This window comes from Falco cherrug, chromosome 8 (assembly GCF_023634085.1).
Source record: "Falco cherrug isolate bFalChe1 chromosome 8, bFalChe1.pri, whole genome shotgun sequence".
Taxonomy (NCBI): domain Eukaryota; kingdom Metazoa; phylum Chordata; class Aves; order Falconiformes; family Falconidae; genus Falco; species Falco cherrug.
Genome location: NC_073704.1, coordinates 33,110,734 through 33,126,340, shown reverse-complemented (window position 1 = coordinate 33,126,340; position 15,607 = coordinate 33,110,734). Strand labels below are relative to the sequence as shown.

The 15,607-nt window shown below is 53.0% G+C and overlaps 1 protein-coding gene across 6 annotated transcripts in view; it reads left to right on the top strand.

Moving 5' to 3' along the window:
* The first annotated feature begins 590 nt into the window (after positions 1-590).
* Positions 591-15,607, top strand: part of STEAP3 (STEAP3 metalloreductase) — a 28,072-nt gene continuing 13,055 nt past the window's right edge. The window contains exon 1 of one of the 6 annotated variants that reach the window (XM_027817015.2): positions 591-836. Coding sequence is in view for 3 of the 6 variants with exons in the window: in XM_014283493.3 (XP_014138968.2) it covers positions 15,451-15,581 (131 nt within the window). In the remaining 3 variants the exon portion in view is untranslated. Of the gene's footprint in view, positions 837-3,929; positions 4,052-8,886; positions 9,049-9,843; positions 9,958-14,158; positions 15,582-15,607 lie in introns of those variants that run through there. The other 5 variants (XM_055717919.1, XM_027816968.2, XM_027817055.2 and 2 more) reach the window with 5 other exon arrangements.

The window sequence follows — 15,607 nt, the reverse complement described above, 5'->3', positions numbered from 1 at the left end:
CACCCTATAGTCTGGTCCAAAATCCAAGCATTCCACTGGCATTTCTGGATCAGCAGCAGAAGACATGCAGCTGACAGCAGGGAGCAGGTGATCAGCATGGCTGGAGGCCCCTGTCGACTTCTAGCACCTTGCAGCCACCATCACCCCTACACAGCTGTGGGGTGGACTGAGGGCACACAGCCCACCCTCCCCACCTGGGATGCTCTGGGAGGGACATGGCAGTACTTTGTCCCGCCTGCAAGCTACCCGCAAGCAGCTCCCCTCTGCACGCTTCCCCCTTGCAGCTCTGTGAGGATACAGCCAGGTCTGTCCCCAGCACATCACCCCCAGTATTTCCAGATAATGCCAGCAGAGTCGAGGGACAACACAAGCTACTATTTCTTCACCCAGCAAAGATGCTGTTTGCCCAACTCAGGCTTCACACAGCAATTGCAGCTCCCTCCCCCCCCCCCCCGCACCAATTTTTGCAGCCTCCAGCTCATAGCCCCTGCACGTGCCCTCTGTTTCACAACCATGCCAAATTAATATCTGGCCTCTGCTTGCTGGCAATAATTAACCATACACAATCAATTCCACTTTGTATACGCACCTGTCCAGCCTCTCGGTTCCCTTCTGGGCTCAGTGGTTTCAGCACCGCCGGCCCATGTGCCAGTCCGGCGCTGTGTGCCGGTGAACCTGCGTGACGCTCCTGTTGGGCTTATAACCCGATTTCCCAACCCGGCCGGTATCACTGGGCCCCAAGAAAGCAGCTTCCAGCCCAAAATACAGCTCTGGAAAGGCCAGAGGAGGAGCCACGTTTACCAACTGCCCCGCCAGCCAGTGCCGGTTTGCAAACGGTAAGTTTGCCACTTACTACCCCTGGATTTCAGGGGAAAGCAGAGCCGTTCCCTTGCCGTGACATTGCGGGTGGCCAGGTGAGACAGTGTCCCCCAGCTTTGCATTTGTCACCATATTTGCTCAGCTGCAGCCACTGCTGCTGCATCCCCCGTGGCCTCCAGTGCACATCAGCCCTTGGGCTGGCACTTACACCTCCATGAGGGACCCACAGGAGCTGGCAAGGGCGAAGGGGCATGGGGGGACTTGGGGACCACCACCTTGGTGTCTGGGTACAGCGAAACCTGGGCATGCCCTGGGAGGGCCATCACCTTATTGATTAGGTGTGGGGAAGGGGGCAAGCTGGCCCAGTGTACCCCTCCACACGGCCATTTCAGATGGCTTAAGCATCCCAGCAAGAGCCCTGAGACACAGTGTGGGAGCTGGAGGCTCCCCACGGCTCCCTGGTCCGGCAGCCAGGAGCTGCTGAGGTTCATCTGCTCGCCCACGCCACGCTGTGCCAGCACATGGGCACCGGTGGAGCCTGCCAGCCCCAGCCCTGAGCAGATCCAAAGCAACTGCCTGGCCCCACGGGGGGCAAGGACAGGGAGGAGGGGGCACAGGTGGCACCGTGGCAGAGGGGACAGCGGGGGCACGGCCAGCTGGGCACAGGGACACAGATGGCACTGCCAGAGAGCCACAGCTCCAACCACCAGTGATGGGCCAGGAAAGACAACTGCTGGGAGAAGGGTCCAGCTGACACAGGGAAAACCCTCGCTTAGGACCAGCAAGGAGAAAGAGAGGAAAAATAGATAAAGACACAGAAACACTGGCCAAGTGCAGCACGAGCCCGGCACATTGGGTGTCTCTGTGTAGAAGAAAAATGAAGCCACCTTGCAAGCCCGCATCAGGTCGGCTCATCAGAAAGACAGTTCCCAAGGGCATTTCCTGAGCAATCAATAAAGCCAGTCAAGGACCAGGAACTGGGGAGGCTTGAGATACCTACCAACATGCTGGGACTCAAACCATCCAGCAGACAAGTGGCCTGGAGAGGGCTGGCCACAGGTTTGAGAAGAGGGAGACAGGTATGAAATGGGTGTGCATTTTGAGGCTCTTCTTTGCGACAGAAAAGAGGAAAAGCAGAGGATATTTTGATGAAAATGGTGGAGAAAAAAACCCCAAAGTTTGCTACTGCACAAAAAAGAAAGAGAAATCTTAAAAACAAAGTAGCCTTCAGTGCTTCGGGATAAAGGAACCCCAGTGGGCTGGTTGTTACCCCAGGAAGCGATCATAAACCCCTAACAGCAGCCTTGCCCCATGCAAGGGAGACCCACACAGTGCAACTGTGGCTTCACAGAGACCTGAAAGATGAAAGAAGAATCATGTAAAACGAATTGCAATGACCAAGGCAAACAAGGCACTGACTAAAAAAAATCTATAAAAATTTTCAAGGCAAAATTTGTCTTTATATAACGTGAAAGTACACGTAGCAAGATACAGAAAACACAAGGGCATTCAATGATTCTTTACTTCAGTCTCCACAGAGGGCTCATCATGGCATATAAATTAAGTATCAGAAAGATACACACGAGAAGGCAGGAGCCCCAACAGGGAAGAAAGGGGTAAGGAGTAATATGGGTCTCAGCTGCATTCAATCACAGGTGGACTTAATGGAGGCATGATGAAGTAGAGATATCCCAACCATCCTCCTTCTCCTAACCATGCTAATAGGTTTTCTCACCTCTACAGTATTCCCTAGTACTCAGGGAACTCACAGCATCTCAAAGTTTGCAGCTTGAACACGCCTCGCCTCCGAAGCTTTCTCTTATCCAAGGTCCAGATACCAGAAGCCACCAATGCAAGCTTTCCCCAGCAGTCCCACATCTTCACTGCAGCCTCTCCATATCAGCTGGTTTCTGTATCTCTCACCCCATGGATGGGAGAGTGGATGTGCGAGGCGGTGGGTACCCCCCTGAGCCAGGACAGCCCTGGCTGGCAGCTGGCCCCGTTTGCAGGCAGCACAGAGGCAGGAGAGGGGGGACATCGGCGGGGGACAGCAGAGATAAGAGGCTGAGGTGGTTAGCATCAACGGCCTGCCCAGGAGAGGGGAAAGAAGTGGAGCTTGTTTCATCCCTGGAACACCCATCCCATGTGCAAGGTGGGTACAGAGGGGATGGCAGTCTGTGAAAATCAGATTAGGAAAATTCTCCTAACGGCCAGGGCAGCGGAGCATGTAAGGCTCGGTTCAGAGGGGCTGCACACCCCTCTGTGCCAGCTTCAAAACCAGATGTGGCTGGGGGATGGATGGCACAATCCCTTCGGGTCCCTCCCCTCCGTGCTCCTCTCCTCTGCTGGGTGGGTGAACCAAAGCTCCAGGGGGATTTTTTTTATATTTTTTTTTAAATCCCTGTGGGTTTCACCCTGTGTGTTCGCCTGAAGACACTACTTTCAGTGCCAGCTCTGCGCAGCCTAAGCTTGTGTGACCGCCGGTCTATCGGAGCTGGGCCGTGCGGCTGCGTTAGGGGTGGCTGCCGCAGGACAACTCTGTCCCCCTGCAGGGGTGACAGCCATTATCTGCTCCACGCCCGTGGCACAGCTTTTAACAGCAAGTGCACAGCCCCTGATAGCGGCGAGCGAGGTGCACCAAGCCGCACCCTGCCATGGACGTGGCACGCTGGCTGGCCCTGCAACGCACTTACGAGCAGGGAATTCAGCCTGCCCGCGGCTCCTGCCTGTAACGGATGCCGCGTCCCCGCAGCGCTGGCAGCGATGCCCTCCCCCCGGGTGCGTTTAACCCGGGCGGGCGCAGTGGGGGGAGGTGGGGCCGGGGCTGCGGGGCTCACCGCTCCGGCACGGCGCCCCTGGGCCGGGCAGTGCTGGGCCATCATGCGGGCAGCCTGGCTGGGCAGAGCCGTGCTAGGCCGTGCCGTGCCGTGCCGTGCCGGGGTATGGCAAGCCACGCTGTGCCTGCCATGCAGCGCCCCGCCGTGCTGGGCCATGGGGTAAGCCTGGCTGTGCTGGGCCATGCCGTGCCGAGCCGTGCCGGGTATGCTAAGCCACGCTGCGCCATGCAGCGCCCCGCCGTGTGGGCCATGCGGTGAGCCGTGCCGAGCGGTGCCCGCGGCCGCCGGCGGGCACATGGGCAGGAGGGCGGGGCCCGCGGCCTGACATCACGGCTCCCGGCTCACCGCTACCGGACGGCTCCGCTCGCCCTCCCGCCGTCCGCCGCCGCGCAGAGGTGAGCACCGCGGGCTTCCCCTGGCGGGGACGGCGCGGCGGAGCTGCCCCACGCCCGGGGTCCGGCAGCGGGGCTCGAACCGACAGCCGGGCGCCGCGCCGGGCGTGCGGTGCGGGGAGAGGGGCGGCTCGGCTCGGCTCAGCGCGGCGGGGAGGCGCCGCCGGGGGGGCCCCGGCCCGGGGGGGGCCGTTCCGGGCCCGCGTTGCTTCCCCCGCCGCGGAGCGCTCGGTCGCGGGGTCAGTCCTGCCTGCACCCGCCGGCCCCGGGAGCCCCGCGGTGGGGCCGGGCCGGCCCCGCCGTCCGCTGCGCCCCTGGGCTCGGGCAGCGGGTCCGGGGCGGCCTCGGCCGCGGGCGCCTCGGTGCGAGCGTGGGGCGGGGGCCGGGTCCCGGGCAGACATTTCCGAGGGTCCGGCGTGTCCCAACCCGGGTGGTCGCTGGGCAGCGGCCGGTGGGACGGTGCTGGTCCCCGGCGGGGCTGCCGTGAAGGGTGTCCGCGGGCAGCGCTTGCCGGGGCTGCCGGGCGGGTGCGGGCAGGTCCGGGGCGGTCCCGGGCACCGGGCACAATCCCGGCGGAGCGGGGCTGCGGCGGGTGGGTACCCGGGTCAGGTTGGGTCCCCCGGAGGGCAGCCTGCCCGCCCTTAGGTTTCACTTTTGTCCCCAACTCTCCAAATGCTTTGAGGGGACGAGTGGCTTCTCCCAGCAGTCGGCACCGGGATGCAGCCGGGGGGGTCTCGGCAGGGGCTGCGGGCGGGACCCCGGCTGCGGGCGCTGGGCGGCGACTCCAGCGTTTGTCCGTGTGGGAGTAACGAAGGACGAAAGCCGTGAGGGAATCGGAGGGGTGACTGTAGCAGGGCCGTCCCGCAGGTGGTGAGAGCTGGGGTGGACCTGGCCCTGCCCTGTCACCCTGGCCAGGGGCAAACGCTTGCCCGGGACCGCGATGTCCCCCATGCGGAGCACCGGGGAGCTTGGGGGAGCATTGGTGCCCGCGCCCCGCTGAGCCGAGTGGGGACGGACAGGGGCTGGGGACCCCGGGTCCGTTCGCTCGGTACAGCCTAAATGAAACTAATACACAGAAAATTGCCTCCTGTGGCAAGAAACCAAATTTGAGACAGCAGCAGAGGAAGGCCATTGCCTACAGCATCAATACTCCTGTGGGCTGAGGAGATGGAGGACTAACAAGATTTAAATACTACATCAAGCTTAAGTTTTCTCCTCTTCTAAAATCACATTTGCTATGAAACAAATGTACAGTAATACAAGATCCCATAGTCACTGCACATATTTGATTTCCTCCATGATTGTGAAGAAGAATATGTTGATGACTCAACAAGTCTTTGTTTAAAAAAAAAAACACCAAACCCCAGGAAAACACACTTTGTGAAAGCATAATATTTTTTTTGTTGTTTGCTTTGCTTTTTGTTTTTGGTTTGCTTCTTATTGTTAGGAACTGTGTTTTGGCTGTGACCTTCTGAGATCACACCCATAAATAGAAGCAGGTTTAGATTCAGGGGAAACACATTTTTCCCGATGGTAGAAGTAGGCCAGCCATGCCAGCTATCCCAGGAGGTGGGAAAGGCCCTGGCAGCTGCGGTAAGAGATGCCACGTATCAAGGATTAAAACTCACCAATTTTTTATCTGTAAATTTACTATCACTGGGGCTTTTTGTCAACCCCATTATGGAGGAAAATGCTAATTATTTTCAAATTTTAATTTACTGCTTCTTCATAGGGTAGTTTTCCCTGCAGCCCTACAGCGGATTAAGTAGCTTCCCATCTTTATCTAAGTTTAGGTGAAATGTAGCTTAACTGAAAGGATAAAACATTTTGAAAGCACATTGGTGATGTTGGGGCTTACATTGCATTTCCAAAAGCCCTTTGGGGGCTAAATCACTTGAACATTTTGAAAATTATGCCCAGGGTTTAAGAGGCTGAGGCAGAAATTCCATCCTTTTTCCAGGCTCTCAGATTTTCAGTGAGTATCTCTGGTTGTGGTAACACGTGAATTTCCATTTAGTCTGCATGAATGTACCGCTGTAGCCTGTGGAAAAAAAAATGTCCTAAGAGGTCCCCATGGACCATAGACTTTAAGAACCAGTGTCTGTAGGTAACATGTCTACCACTAAAGTATGCCGATACCAACTACTGAACATGTACAAGCACTAAGAGATACCAACATGCATCACCTCAGGGACTTAGAATAAATTAACTTGTCACCACAAGGGTGTCCTTGCTAAATGTGGGTGCGGGAGGCAGTGCCCCAGCAGAACTGGCTTTAAAAAACTCATCGCAGACCATCAAGAGGGATCCCAGAGGACAGAACTGACCAGACAGACAGCATCAGCTCCCTCTGCAGCAGCCAGTGTAGCTTGGCACAGAATGGCTCCCCTGAGCGGTGGTGAAATACATGGTGTTTGTACTCATCCAGTACACGTGGGTCTCGCTAAGTTGCTGGCGACCTTGGGAAGGCCGTTGCGCACACCCGCATGTGCACATGTGCACACGCATGCATCAGCCTTCCCTCATCCCGGAGAAGGTACCTCTGAGTTGGAAGCATCTGCTGCTGCTTTATACTGAGATATTCTCCTTCCCAGGTACCTCTCCTGTCCATGGCATGCCTTGAACATGCCCTGAGGTATATGGTGTGCTCGGGCAAAACAAGTGCTGTACTCACAAGGCAGCATGATCTTCCTTGTTCTAGTCATTGTCCTTCCGTGGTCCTTTCCTAGTAAAGTCACCTGCTGCCTTCTCTTGCTTTTCCTCCCAGCTCCTGCCAGCTCAGTAACACTCCCTGTTCTTCCTCCTTTCCTGTTGGTCTCATCACCCACTTGAAGGAGTGAAGAATAAAGAGAAGTATAAAATAGATGGCCAGAATAACACAGAGCAAGATGTTAGCAGCTTGGTGTCCCTCAGCAGAAGGGCCTGGGTTGTATTCATCTCCCTGGCTGACCTGCAAGGCCGCTGCCTGTGCAGGGGATGAGGTGAAGCGAGCTGGCTCTGCGAGCTGGGATGCTGGACCAAAGGCATGTTTCTGCCAGACACAGGCAGGCAGTGGGAGTGGGAAGTGAGCTGACTCCCTCCCACCCATCTTCCACCCATCTGGATCCCCAAACAAGACCACCTGGTCAGCCGGTCACTCTCCCCCATCTCTCCCAGGAGCTTCCCAGAAGCTTGTGGGAAAGGCAGAAGGAGCAGAACGCGCCCCTACATGGGCTTTGTTGCCTTTCCTGGGCAGCGTGTGCCATTCTCTCCACTGCTGCTTCAGGGTGGGCTCAGAGCTACCTCTGCGCGCTGTGCTGTGCCTCTGCTCCGAGGCTGGAAAGCAAGAGATCAGCAGGAACCGGGCTGACCCCATGCCACAGGTTGTGTCTTCCCTGCGCTCCACACTGCCTGCCAGGCCATCTTCTCTCCCCTGTGGTCCTGCATATCTTCTGAGTCATCAGGAGAGGCAAAAGGAGAAAGGCAAGGGAGTGCTGATCTTGGAGACCCTTCAAACAGGCGCTGCAGCGTGGGAATAGCCAAACCAAATATTTTCATGCGACACACAGCGCCTCTGTGTCTTTCCTGGAAAGAAATAAAGAGGTTTTAAACAGCCGGTGCCTGCCAGCTCCCTGCAGTGACTGCTGAAGTCAGGTCTCACCATCTCGAAAGCCCTCAAGCTCCCAGCAGAATAACATACACTGCCCAGAGAATAGGGGAAGAGATTTTCCCCAGCTTGTTTCAGGCAGGAGCACCTTCTCCCATCGGGTCTGGCTGCAGGACGTTATTAGATCTACCTGAGAAGCTTCCACCGTCTGGGCTTTCGGCTGCTTCCCTGTTTTCCCTGCACTTTAGGGAGGGAAGGCTCAGAAATGGGTGGGTCAGTGTGAGAGTGTCATTAACTTGGTAAGTGCAGGAAGCAGATTAAGACCCAAAAGAAACAGGTAAGGCTGAAGTGTGGCACCTGAAGTTGTTGTAAACCACCCCTTTATGTCACTTAAGAACTGTGAGATGATAAGCAGGGAAAATAAGCTTCTTATTCAGAGTCACATCAGCCAGATAAAATCCCGTGTGCTATGTCAGCATCAGCACTGCTTTAGCAAAACTCCCTCTTGCTTCAGGTCTGTGCTCTCTGTGGTCTTACAATGAAACCTCCAGTCTTCCCAGGCTTTCAGATTCCCATTTTATGAAGTTATATTACAGGGCAGGTCCTTCTCAGGCTTCTCATTACTCTTATCAACACAGTGGGCACAGGCAGCAAGATCTTTTGGCAGAAGAGCTGAGGAAGCTCATCAGGTAAGGACTGTGCTGCAGAGAAATGGTACTGCACAGGGAACCTCAACTTCAGAGACAAATCTGGGAGAGTTTGGGGTTATCTGTTGCAGAGCCTGTTGGTATCTGTGCTTAAAATCATGTTGTTTTGATGAAAAGAACAGGCCAAAAGTTTGTTTTCCAGTTCTGTATCACAGGCGGGTGATTTTTCTGCTGAGCATTAATGCTGCCTGTTTAACCTTGAGAAGGGAGATTCTTCTTGCAAAGTGGCCACAGGCTGATGTATTTCTATAGAAAAACTGTAGCCAAAATGTCTGAGCTTGTGTGGGAAAAAGAGACTATTTTGCCACTGTGGGAAACTCTGGTAGCCCTTTCTCCTCCACTTTCCCTTGTTTTGAAAGATGTTTTTGAATTTTGGTCATGGTGAAGAACATCTCGTGGTCAGGGACATGCCTTTGGCTTCACCACTGGCTTCCAAAACCAACATCCTCTGTATTTATTAATGTTTAAACCAGAGGGTGCACAGAGCGGGGAGGGTCTGTGCCTGTCAGCCCGTGTTTTCATTAGTGGGTGATGCAGTAGGGAGGCATGTACTGAATTCATAGGTGACGCTGAGCTGGGAGGAACTGGAAACATTTTAGAGAAGAAACTAAGAATTAAAGGTTGTGACAAACTGGAGAGCTGGTCTAAATAAGCAGGGCACGTGTTATGTCCTGTGTGGTAGGACCGACTGACTGCATGGACACCAGGTGAGTGACCAGCCAGGCAGCAGCCATGGGGAGCCAGAGGACAGGGTGATGGGCACTGCAGCCTGTGAGTCAACAGTGTCATGCAGTTGTGCAAAAGCAAACAGCCTGCTGGGATGAAGAAAGAGTAGTGGCACATTGGGGAAGTGGCGTCTCTGCTCCAGCCAGAGCCTTTTAGGGGCTGGGTTAGAAAATGCAGTTCTAGGCATCCTCCAAGAAAAAGGAGAGGAAGGAAGAGGAGGCTGAGTTGCAGGACACACATCAGATAACAGCAATGAGGAAAGAGTTGGATTTCACTTGTGCAGGAAAAACTGAAGGGAGACGTGAAACCTGTTTTCCAAATGCAGAATGTGTCTGCAAAAGGAGGGGACAGATCATTTGCTGCATCCTTTGGGGGTAAGAGAGGAAGCAATGAGGTTAATTGGATCAAGAGATACAGAGAGGGGAAAGCTGGGCTCTGCAGGAGCTTATGAAAGTGGTTTTAACAGATAAACACCTGACAAATGAGATAATCAGATAAACACCTGCCCTGGAGCAGGGGGAGGGATAAAGACCTGTGAGTGCAGAGTGCATTAGGGTGGAGAGCTCTGGTAGGGAGATATGCAGCAAACCCATGGGGTCCCACAGCAGGTCTGTGGTCCCAGCAACCCCTCAGGTCTAACGGTGGGTCTGTCCTCATCATGTTGCAGGGGACAGCACCCAGCAATGCCTGCTCAGTGCAGGGCCATCTCCCCCAGGGCAGGTCCCTGTCCTACCTCCTCAGCCCGGCGGCAGGGGTGCAGGGTGCACAACCCCCCAGTTCCCCAGCAGCCACCCTGCCTCTCTGCCCTGTGGGTGCAGGGGCCGCAGGACAGCGCAGGGGAGCCCGGCTCCCAGCATTTCCTCATTCTCATGGCCTGGCTGGCATCCCAGGTAGGTTTGCAACTTGACTTTTCTGGCTGAAGTGAGGCTGGAGGGTGATTTTTCACCCAGTTCCTGGTTTGTGCAGTTGGGGAGTTAACCCTGCTTTGGAAGGAGAAAGAGGGAAAGGGGCAGCAAGCCTGGTTCCCCCCCTCCTTCCCTTCGCAGAGCAGAGGGGTGATTTCCAGTCAGCCTGGGCAGCATTGAAAGGTCTCCTGAAATGTGCACTGGTGCTGGGGTTAAAGCAGCTTTGGATAAACCCTTTTCTTTCTTAAATCTGTTCTAGTCCCAACAGGTACGCGGTACCTGCTGTGCTTCTCGGAGGAGCACTCCAGGTATGGGGGACTTAAATGTTTTCTTTTCCCTGGAAACAAAACAGCTGTAGCCAAAAAAAGTGTTTCTGCTCACAGCAAGACATGAATAGACTTCAGGCGCTGAATGCTCCTCTCCAGCTGGGGCTTCTCAGGGGTTAAAGCAGCAGGAGATACTCTGCAAACAGAAGCTGTAAGGGCTTAGGCTTCATGGTTCAAAGGTCCCTCCATGCAGGCTGAAAGTCCCCTGGGGGCAGAGATCACCCCTGTCCCTCTCGGTGTGGTGTCTGTGGGCCTGTGTTCCACGGAGCTGGGTGCCAGCTGCGGCTGGCAGGACCCAAAGGGACCGTGCTGATGCAGAGAGCGTGACATTCCCCTGTGATGGCTTGACCAAGGGCTCTGCTACATCACTTGATTCCTCATGTGGCTTGCTGGTCTTTCAACCCACGTGCTCATTAGGGGATGTAGATAAGAATAGCGAGCTTTCATCTCAGATAACCCCAAACAGAAGCTGAAGCAGAGATGCCTGTGATGACCTGCATGGGTTGAATCCACAGCTGCTCAAGGCTCATTTGTGGTCAGTCAAAGCAAAACCCAACCTGGGGCAAAGACACAAAAGGGTTTTTTTCAGCCCAGGTACTGCTGGCTCAGGCCCTGTACATGAGGCTAAGCTCAGAGATGTTACTTGGAGCTCTTTATGAGATTTCTGCCGTGTTCTTTGGCACAGTTTGACTTGGTGATATGTTTAAGGTACTGCTTTTTTTATTAGAGTTAAGTTGTATTTTATCTGATAAATCTGAAGGCAGTGAAATGGGTCTTGATTGTTTGGTTTTTTTGGTCAAAACTGAAGTGAAGCTCATGCCTTGTCACCACAGGTCCATCCTTCTTCAGGGTTTGCAACTCAAACACCTCCATGCTGTGAGCCACAGGAACCAGCTAGGCTATCCTTCTGTACCAGAGGAATTGAAAGGGGCCTGAAAAGATGGTCTCATTGTTAAAGACATCGTCAAAGATATCTGGGTCTTCCCAGGCAAACTTGCTGGAGTCCCATAATTGTTAGTATCTTGGTCCCCCGTGGCTGTTGAAAGTGGATAACGCTGGAGCCAGCTCCCCCTTAGCGGTGGGGGATGACCAGCTTGGCAGATCGGTTCTGCTGTGAGCCCAGGGACACCTGAGCAGGCTCCTGCAGCCTGGCTCCATCCAGAACGGCTGTCCTGCTGCACAACCTGAGCAAGGCTGCCCAGTGTGGGCAAAGAGGCAGAAAAACCTTGTTTGCCTGGCAGTGAGCCTAAGCTAACTGCCTCTGCCAAGCCTCAGGTGCAAAATACCTCAAATTATCCGTTTTTCTTCTGTGAGAGCCCCTCCCTCCCTCTGCCTGGGCAAGAGAGATTTGACTGCTTCGTTTTACCCAGCTTTTGTCTGTCTGATCCTGTTCTTTGGGGCAGGAGTGGCCTTCTGGACGGTTTTGGTAGGGTGCCTGGCAGAGGGGAGCTCCCCGTCTTGCTTGTTGCCCATCGCTGCTATTGTCCTGTAAATAATAACAGTAATTGCAATGCAGTCAGTGAACCACACACAGGAACAAGTGTGTCAGAGCTGGACATCGCACCCCCACGCTGTGATATAAGGGTGTTATTAATAGTCTAGCTGAAGGGCAGCTTTAAATTGTATCAGATATTTTAATTAGGGAACTGCTTCCCAGTTAGGATTGGAGCTAGTTTACTTCCATTGGGCTGTGCTTTAAGTCATCTTGTAGCTTCTTTGCTAAGAAACCGACCTCCTTGAATTGCATGTGCTGTAACTCAGCAGGGGTGCAGTTTCCTTGATAGGGAAGATCAATAAACGAGGTATATCTAAGGCTGCAACATGCTAAAGATGTGTCTGAATGCCTGGTAGTCACTCCTGGCCTCCTCTGCCTCTGGGTGACTCCGCAGCATCCTGGCTGCCGTGCTTTGCGCTGACTTTGGATGGGTTGGCCTTGCCATGAGGAATTAGCTTTGGGAGGCAGAGTTTTAAGCAGGTATCACGTTGTCCATAGGTACAGAAAAAGTAGCATGGACATGGTAAGCCAGGGGCGGTGGCAGGAGACCGGAGGGTTTGCGTGCTCCGCAGAGATACAGAAGTGAAAAAAGCTGTTGCCTAATCAGATGCTCCATTTCCAGGCATCTGTTAGGCAGAGACCACAGCATTTGTGTCGGTGAAATGCACTTACGTGAAAAAGGGATCTCCTCCTCCTTCCTTGGGAGGATTTCAGTGTATGGTAGTGACAGATTGCAGCCAGCAGCAGGGACCAAGCTGCCATCACACCCAAGGGCTGTGCAGCAGGGATGGGTCCTGCTCCAAAGCCCTGACAGTCAGAGCACAACTGAAAGAATCACACCAAAATCCACAGAAAAGGTTTTGAGGCTTCTTACTTTTAACTACCCTGCTGACTTCAAAGGCCATTTAATTCTGTTGTCCTTTTTATTCAAAATAACGGGGGACAGCAAAACTGTTTATCTCCAAAAATTGCCAGCATCTCTCTACGTGTTCAGTGGCAGTCACAGGACAGAGAAAATGCACTACAAGAAAATGTGCTTGCAGCAAAATTCTCATCCTGGTGGGAGCATGGAGAGAGCTTTTGAGGCACTTTAGATTGATTACAAAATGAGTCTGCAGGTAACAACTGCTTTGTCACCCTGAATGTTGATTTCTCTCCTCTTGGCTGAGAGCTGGAAATGTATGTCTCTCGGGATAACATTTTGTGCATACAGGTGGTGGAAGAGGGGGGGCTGTAGGAAAGAAATCTCGTTTGGCTGAACAACAGCGTTGGCTCTAGAACAAATACTTCCAGCCACAAATAAATTCAGGTGGAGCAAGAAGGTTTCTAAAAAGTAAAGCAGTGAGCTTTTCAAAAAGTGTCTGTTTGAAAGGGGCCAGGAAAAAAAACCAACATCTTTTCAGATAGAGCTGCTTTACTGTACAGTAGGGGTTTTGCAGCACAGCTGGTTGTGGTCAGAGTGGACTGGTGTTCCCACGTGGCTCTCCAGCATTCCCTAGCTCTGACCTGAGCTCTACTTGTGAGGTTGCTCTTCCTCTCGAGAAATCCCAGGTGGTCCCTTCTGCATCCTCACTCAAGTGTTTCTTTTCCAAGCTGTCAGCCTTTGTCATCTCTCTTATTCTTTCCATCCCCTTCTAGGTTTATTCCCATTTTTTCCATGGGGTGAGCAGAACCGCAGTGTGCTGTTCAATTTATGGATTTGTACAGTGGTATAGTAGCGTTTTCTGTGTTGTTTTGTATGCCTTTCCCACTAATTCCTAGATGAAACATCCTAGTGATGGTGATACACTTGGAATATACCCAAGACAGGGGTGTGTGCGCTGGCAGCAGCCTGGGTTAACCCAGCTGACACAGCCAGCATCACCACATCAGCCTTGTGGCACCCAAACCCTTCTGCAGGGCTGGAACAGAAGCAGAAAACTTCAGAGTGATATATGAGTAATTCTGAGTTTAACAGGACTCTCTTACTCACCCAGAGCATGAAAGAAAGTCTGTGTGATATGTGGGGAGCAGGGGAAAGGTGTTATTAACGGGGAGAAGCTGGCATGCTTGTCTTTGGCACTTGTTTTCTGCTGAGAGCACTGCTCGTGTGAACACACACCTTCGGTCTCTGGGACGAGGGGGTGCTTGGTGAGAGGCAAGCAGAGCAGACAGACCTCTGCCATAGAAACAATATTGTCACTGAAGCTGTGATTATTTTTTTTTATCCAGGACAGTGAATTATAGTTTCAGGGTCCCCCTGCTGAAGGTGCCTTGTAGGCTTTCCGTGAGGAGCAGGACTGAGAGATCATGGTTGCTGTGTAAGAGATCTTCTCCGGCAGTGACAGGTTCTGTTTGAGGTATGCCGGCCAGGGAGCACCGAGCTGCTATTCTCAGGGCAATGTGACCCTCAGATCGTTTTTTTGAGTGGTGTTAACAAATCTACAGCTCATGAACGTGTAGGTATAACTAGGGGGTTTTGTGCCCATAGGCAGCTCTTGCCACGTGTCAGTAGTGAATTTTGGTGCTTGGGCACTTTGAGTGAGGAGATTCTTCTGCAGATTCTTCGCAGTGAAGACTGAGTGTCCTAAATGATCATCACGCATAAGCTCAACCTTCTCAATATTCGCTCCCTTTCCCAGATCACTTATGAGCCTGTTGAACAACACAGATCCTCAGCGAAATCCCTTGATAACCTATTCCCATTATGAAAATTATCTATTTCTTCTTACCCTTTGTTTCCCATTGGTAACTATTCATGCAGAAGTGCCCTTCCCCTTTGCACCACTACTGCGCCAATCCCAGAAAAGCCTTGGGTGAAAGACGTTTCTAAAAGTGCATGAAAAACAGCCTGCACCAGGGACCAGGTCACCCCAGCAGAGTGGTCACCTTCACTTTGAAAAAACTTGACTAGCTATAAGCAGGACTGTACTCTGCCAAAACCAAGTTGTCTCGGTTCCCAGTGTATCGTGAGTTTGTTAATGACGCCAGTACAAAAGCCAGGTGTCCTGGTGTGTAAGTTCCCTCGGCCACCTCCCGAGCCCTTTATAAACCTGCCTTTAAGGAATCTGCCATTCCTTAAGAGCAAATTTGCTATTCCTTACGTTGGTGGCACAGCCTGGCAGTTCCCTGCCTGAGTTTCTTCTGACTTCCAGGGCCAGCCAGCGTGCTGCCTGTGAATTTACTGATCTGCTCAAAACCTATCTGTGGCCTCAGTATCTAATCTGTTACGAGAGCAGAGCATTATAGGGCAAAATTCATTAACGTTTGTAAAGCTCATCAAGATCTTTCATGAGCAAATTCCATCATGTTTTAATTTTTTTTTTTTTAAATGTCACGAGTAAGTTCTCATTACTCATTGAAGAGCTGAAGCAAACAGTGTTTGCCAGACCCAAATATTGGAACAGGCAAAGGCTGCAACTCTCTGGGTTTACCACTTTTAGGACACTTTCATTTCAGCTTAAACTCCCTGCCTCAATTCTGCTCTTACAAATCAGAAGCATAGCCTGCCACCAGCTTTTCCAAACATAGGCTCAGGGATTCCCATAGACCCCTGGCCCTGGGCTTTTCAGAAGATGTCTGGTAGCTCCATGGGGCTCTGAGAGCCTCTGGTCCTGGTTGCTGTTAGCGTTGCCCTGACTTTGCAGTGTGAGATGCCAGCGTGAAGGACAGCAAAGGATGGATGAGTGTATCCAGCAGGTGTTGGATCACACAAACCCTGGAAACCTTCCTAAACCCCTTGGCCTTCCAGCCCAGTGTGGTGGTTTGTCCCCCTCCAATGGTGCTTGGACGTTACTGCACGCCTGCAGGTGGGTTTGGCAGATGGTCCTGGGCT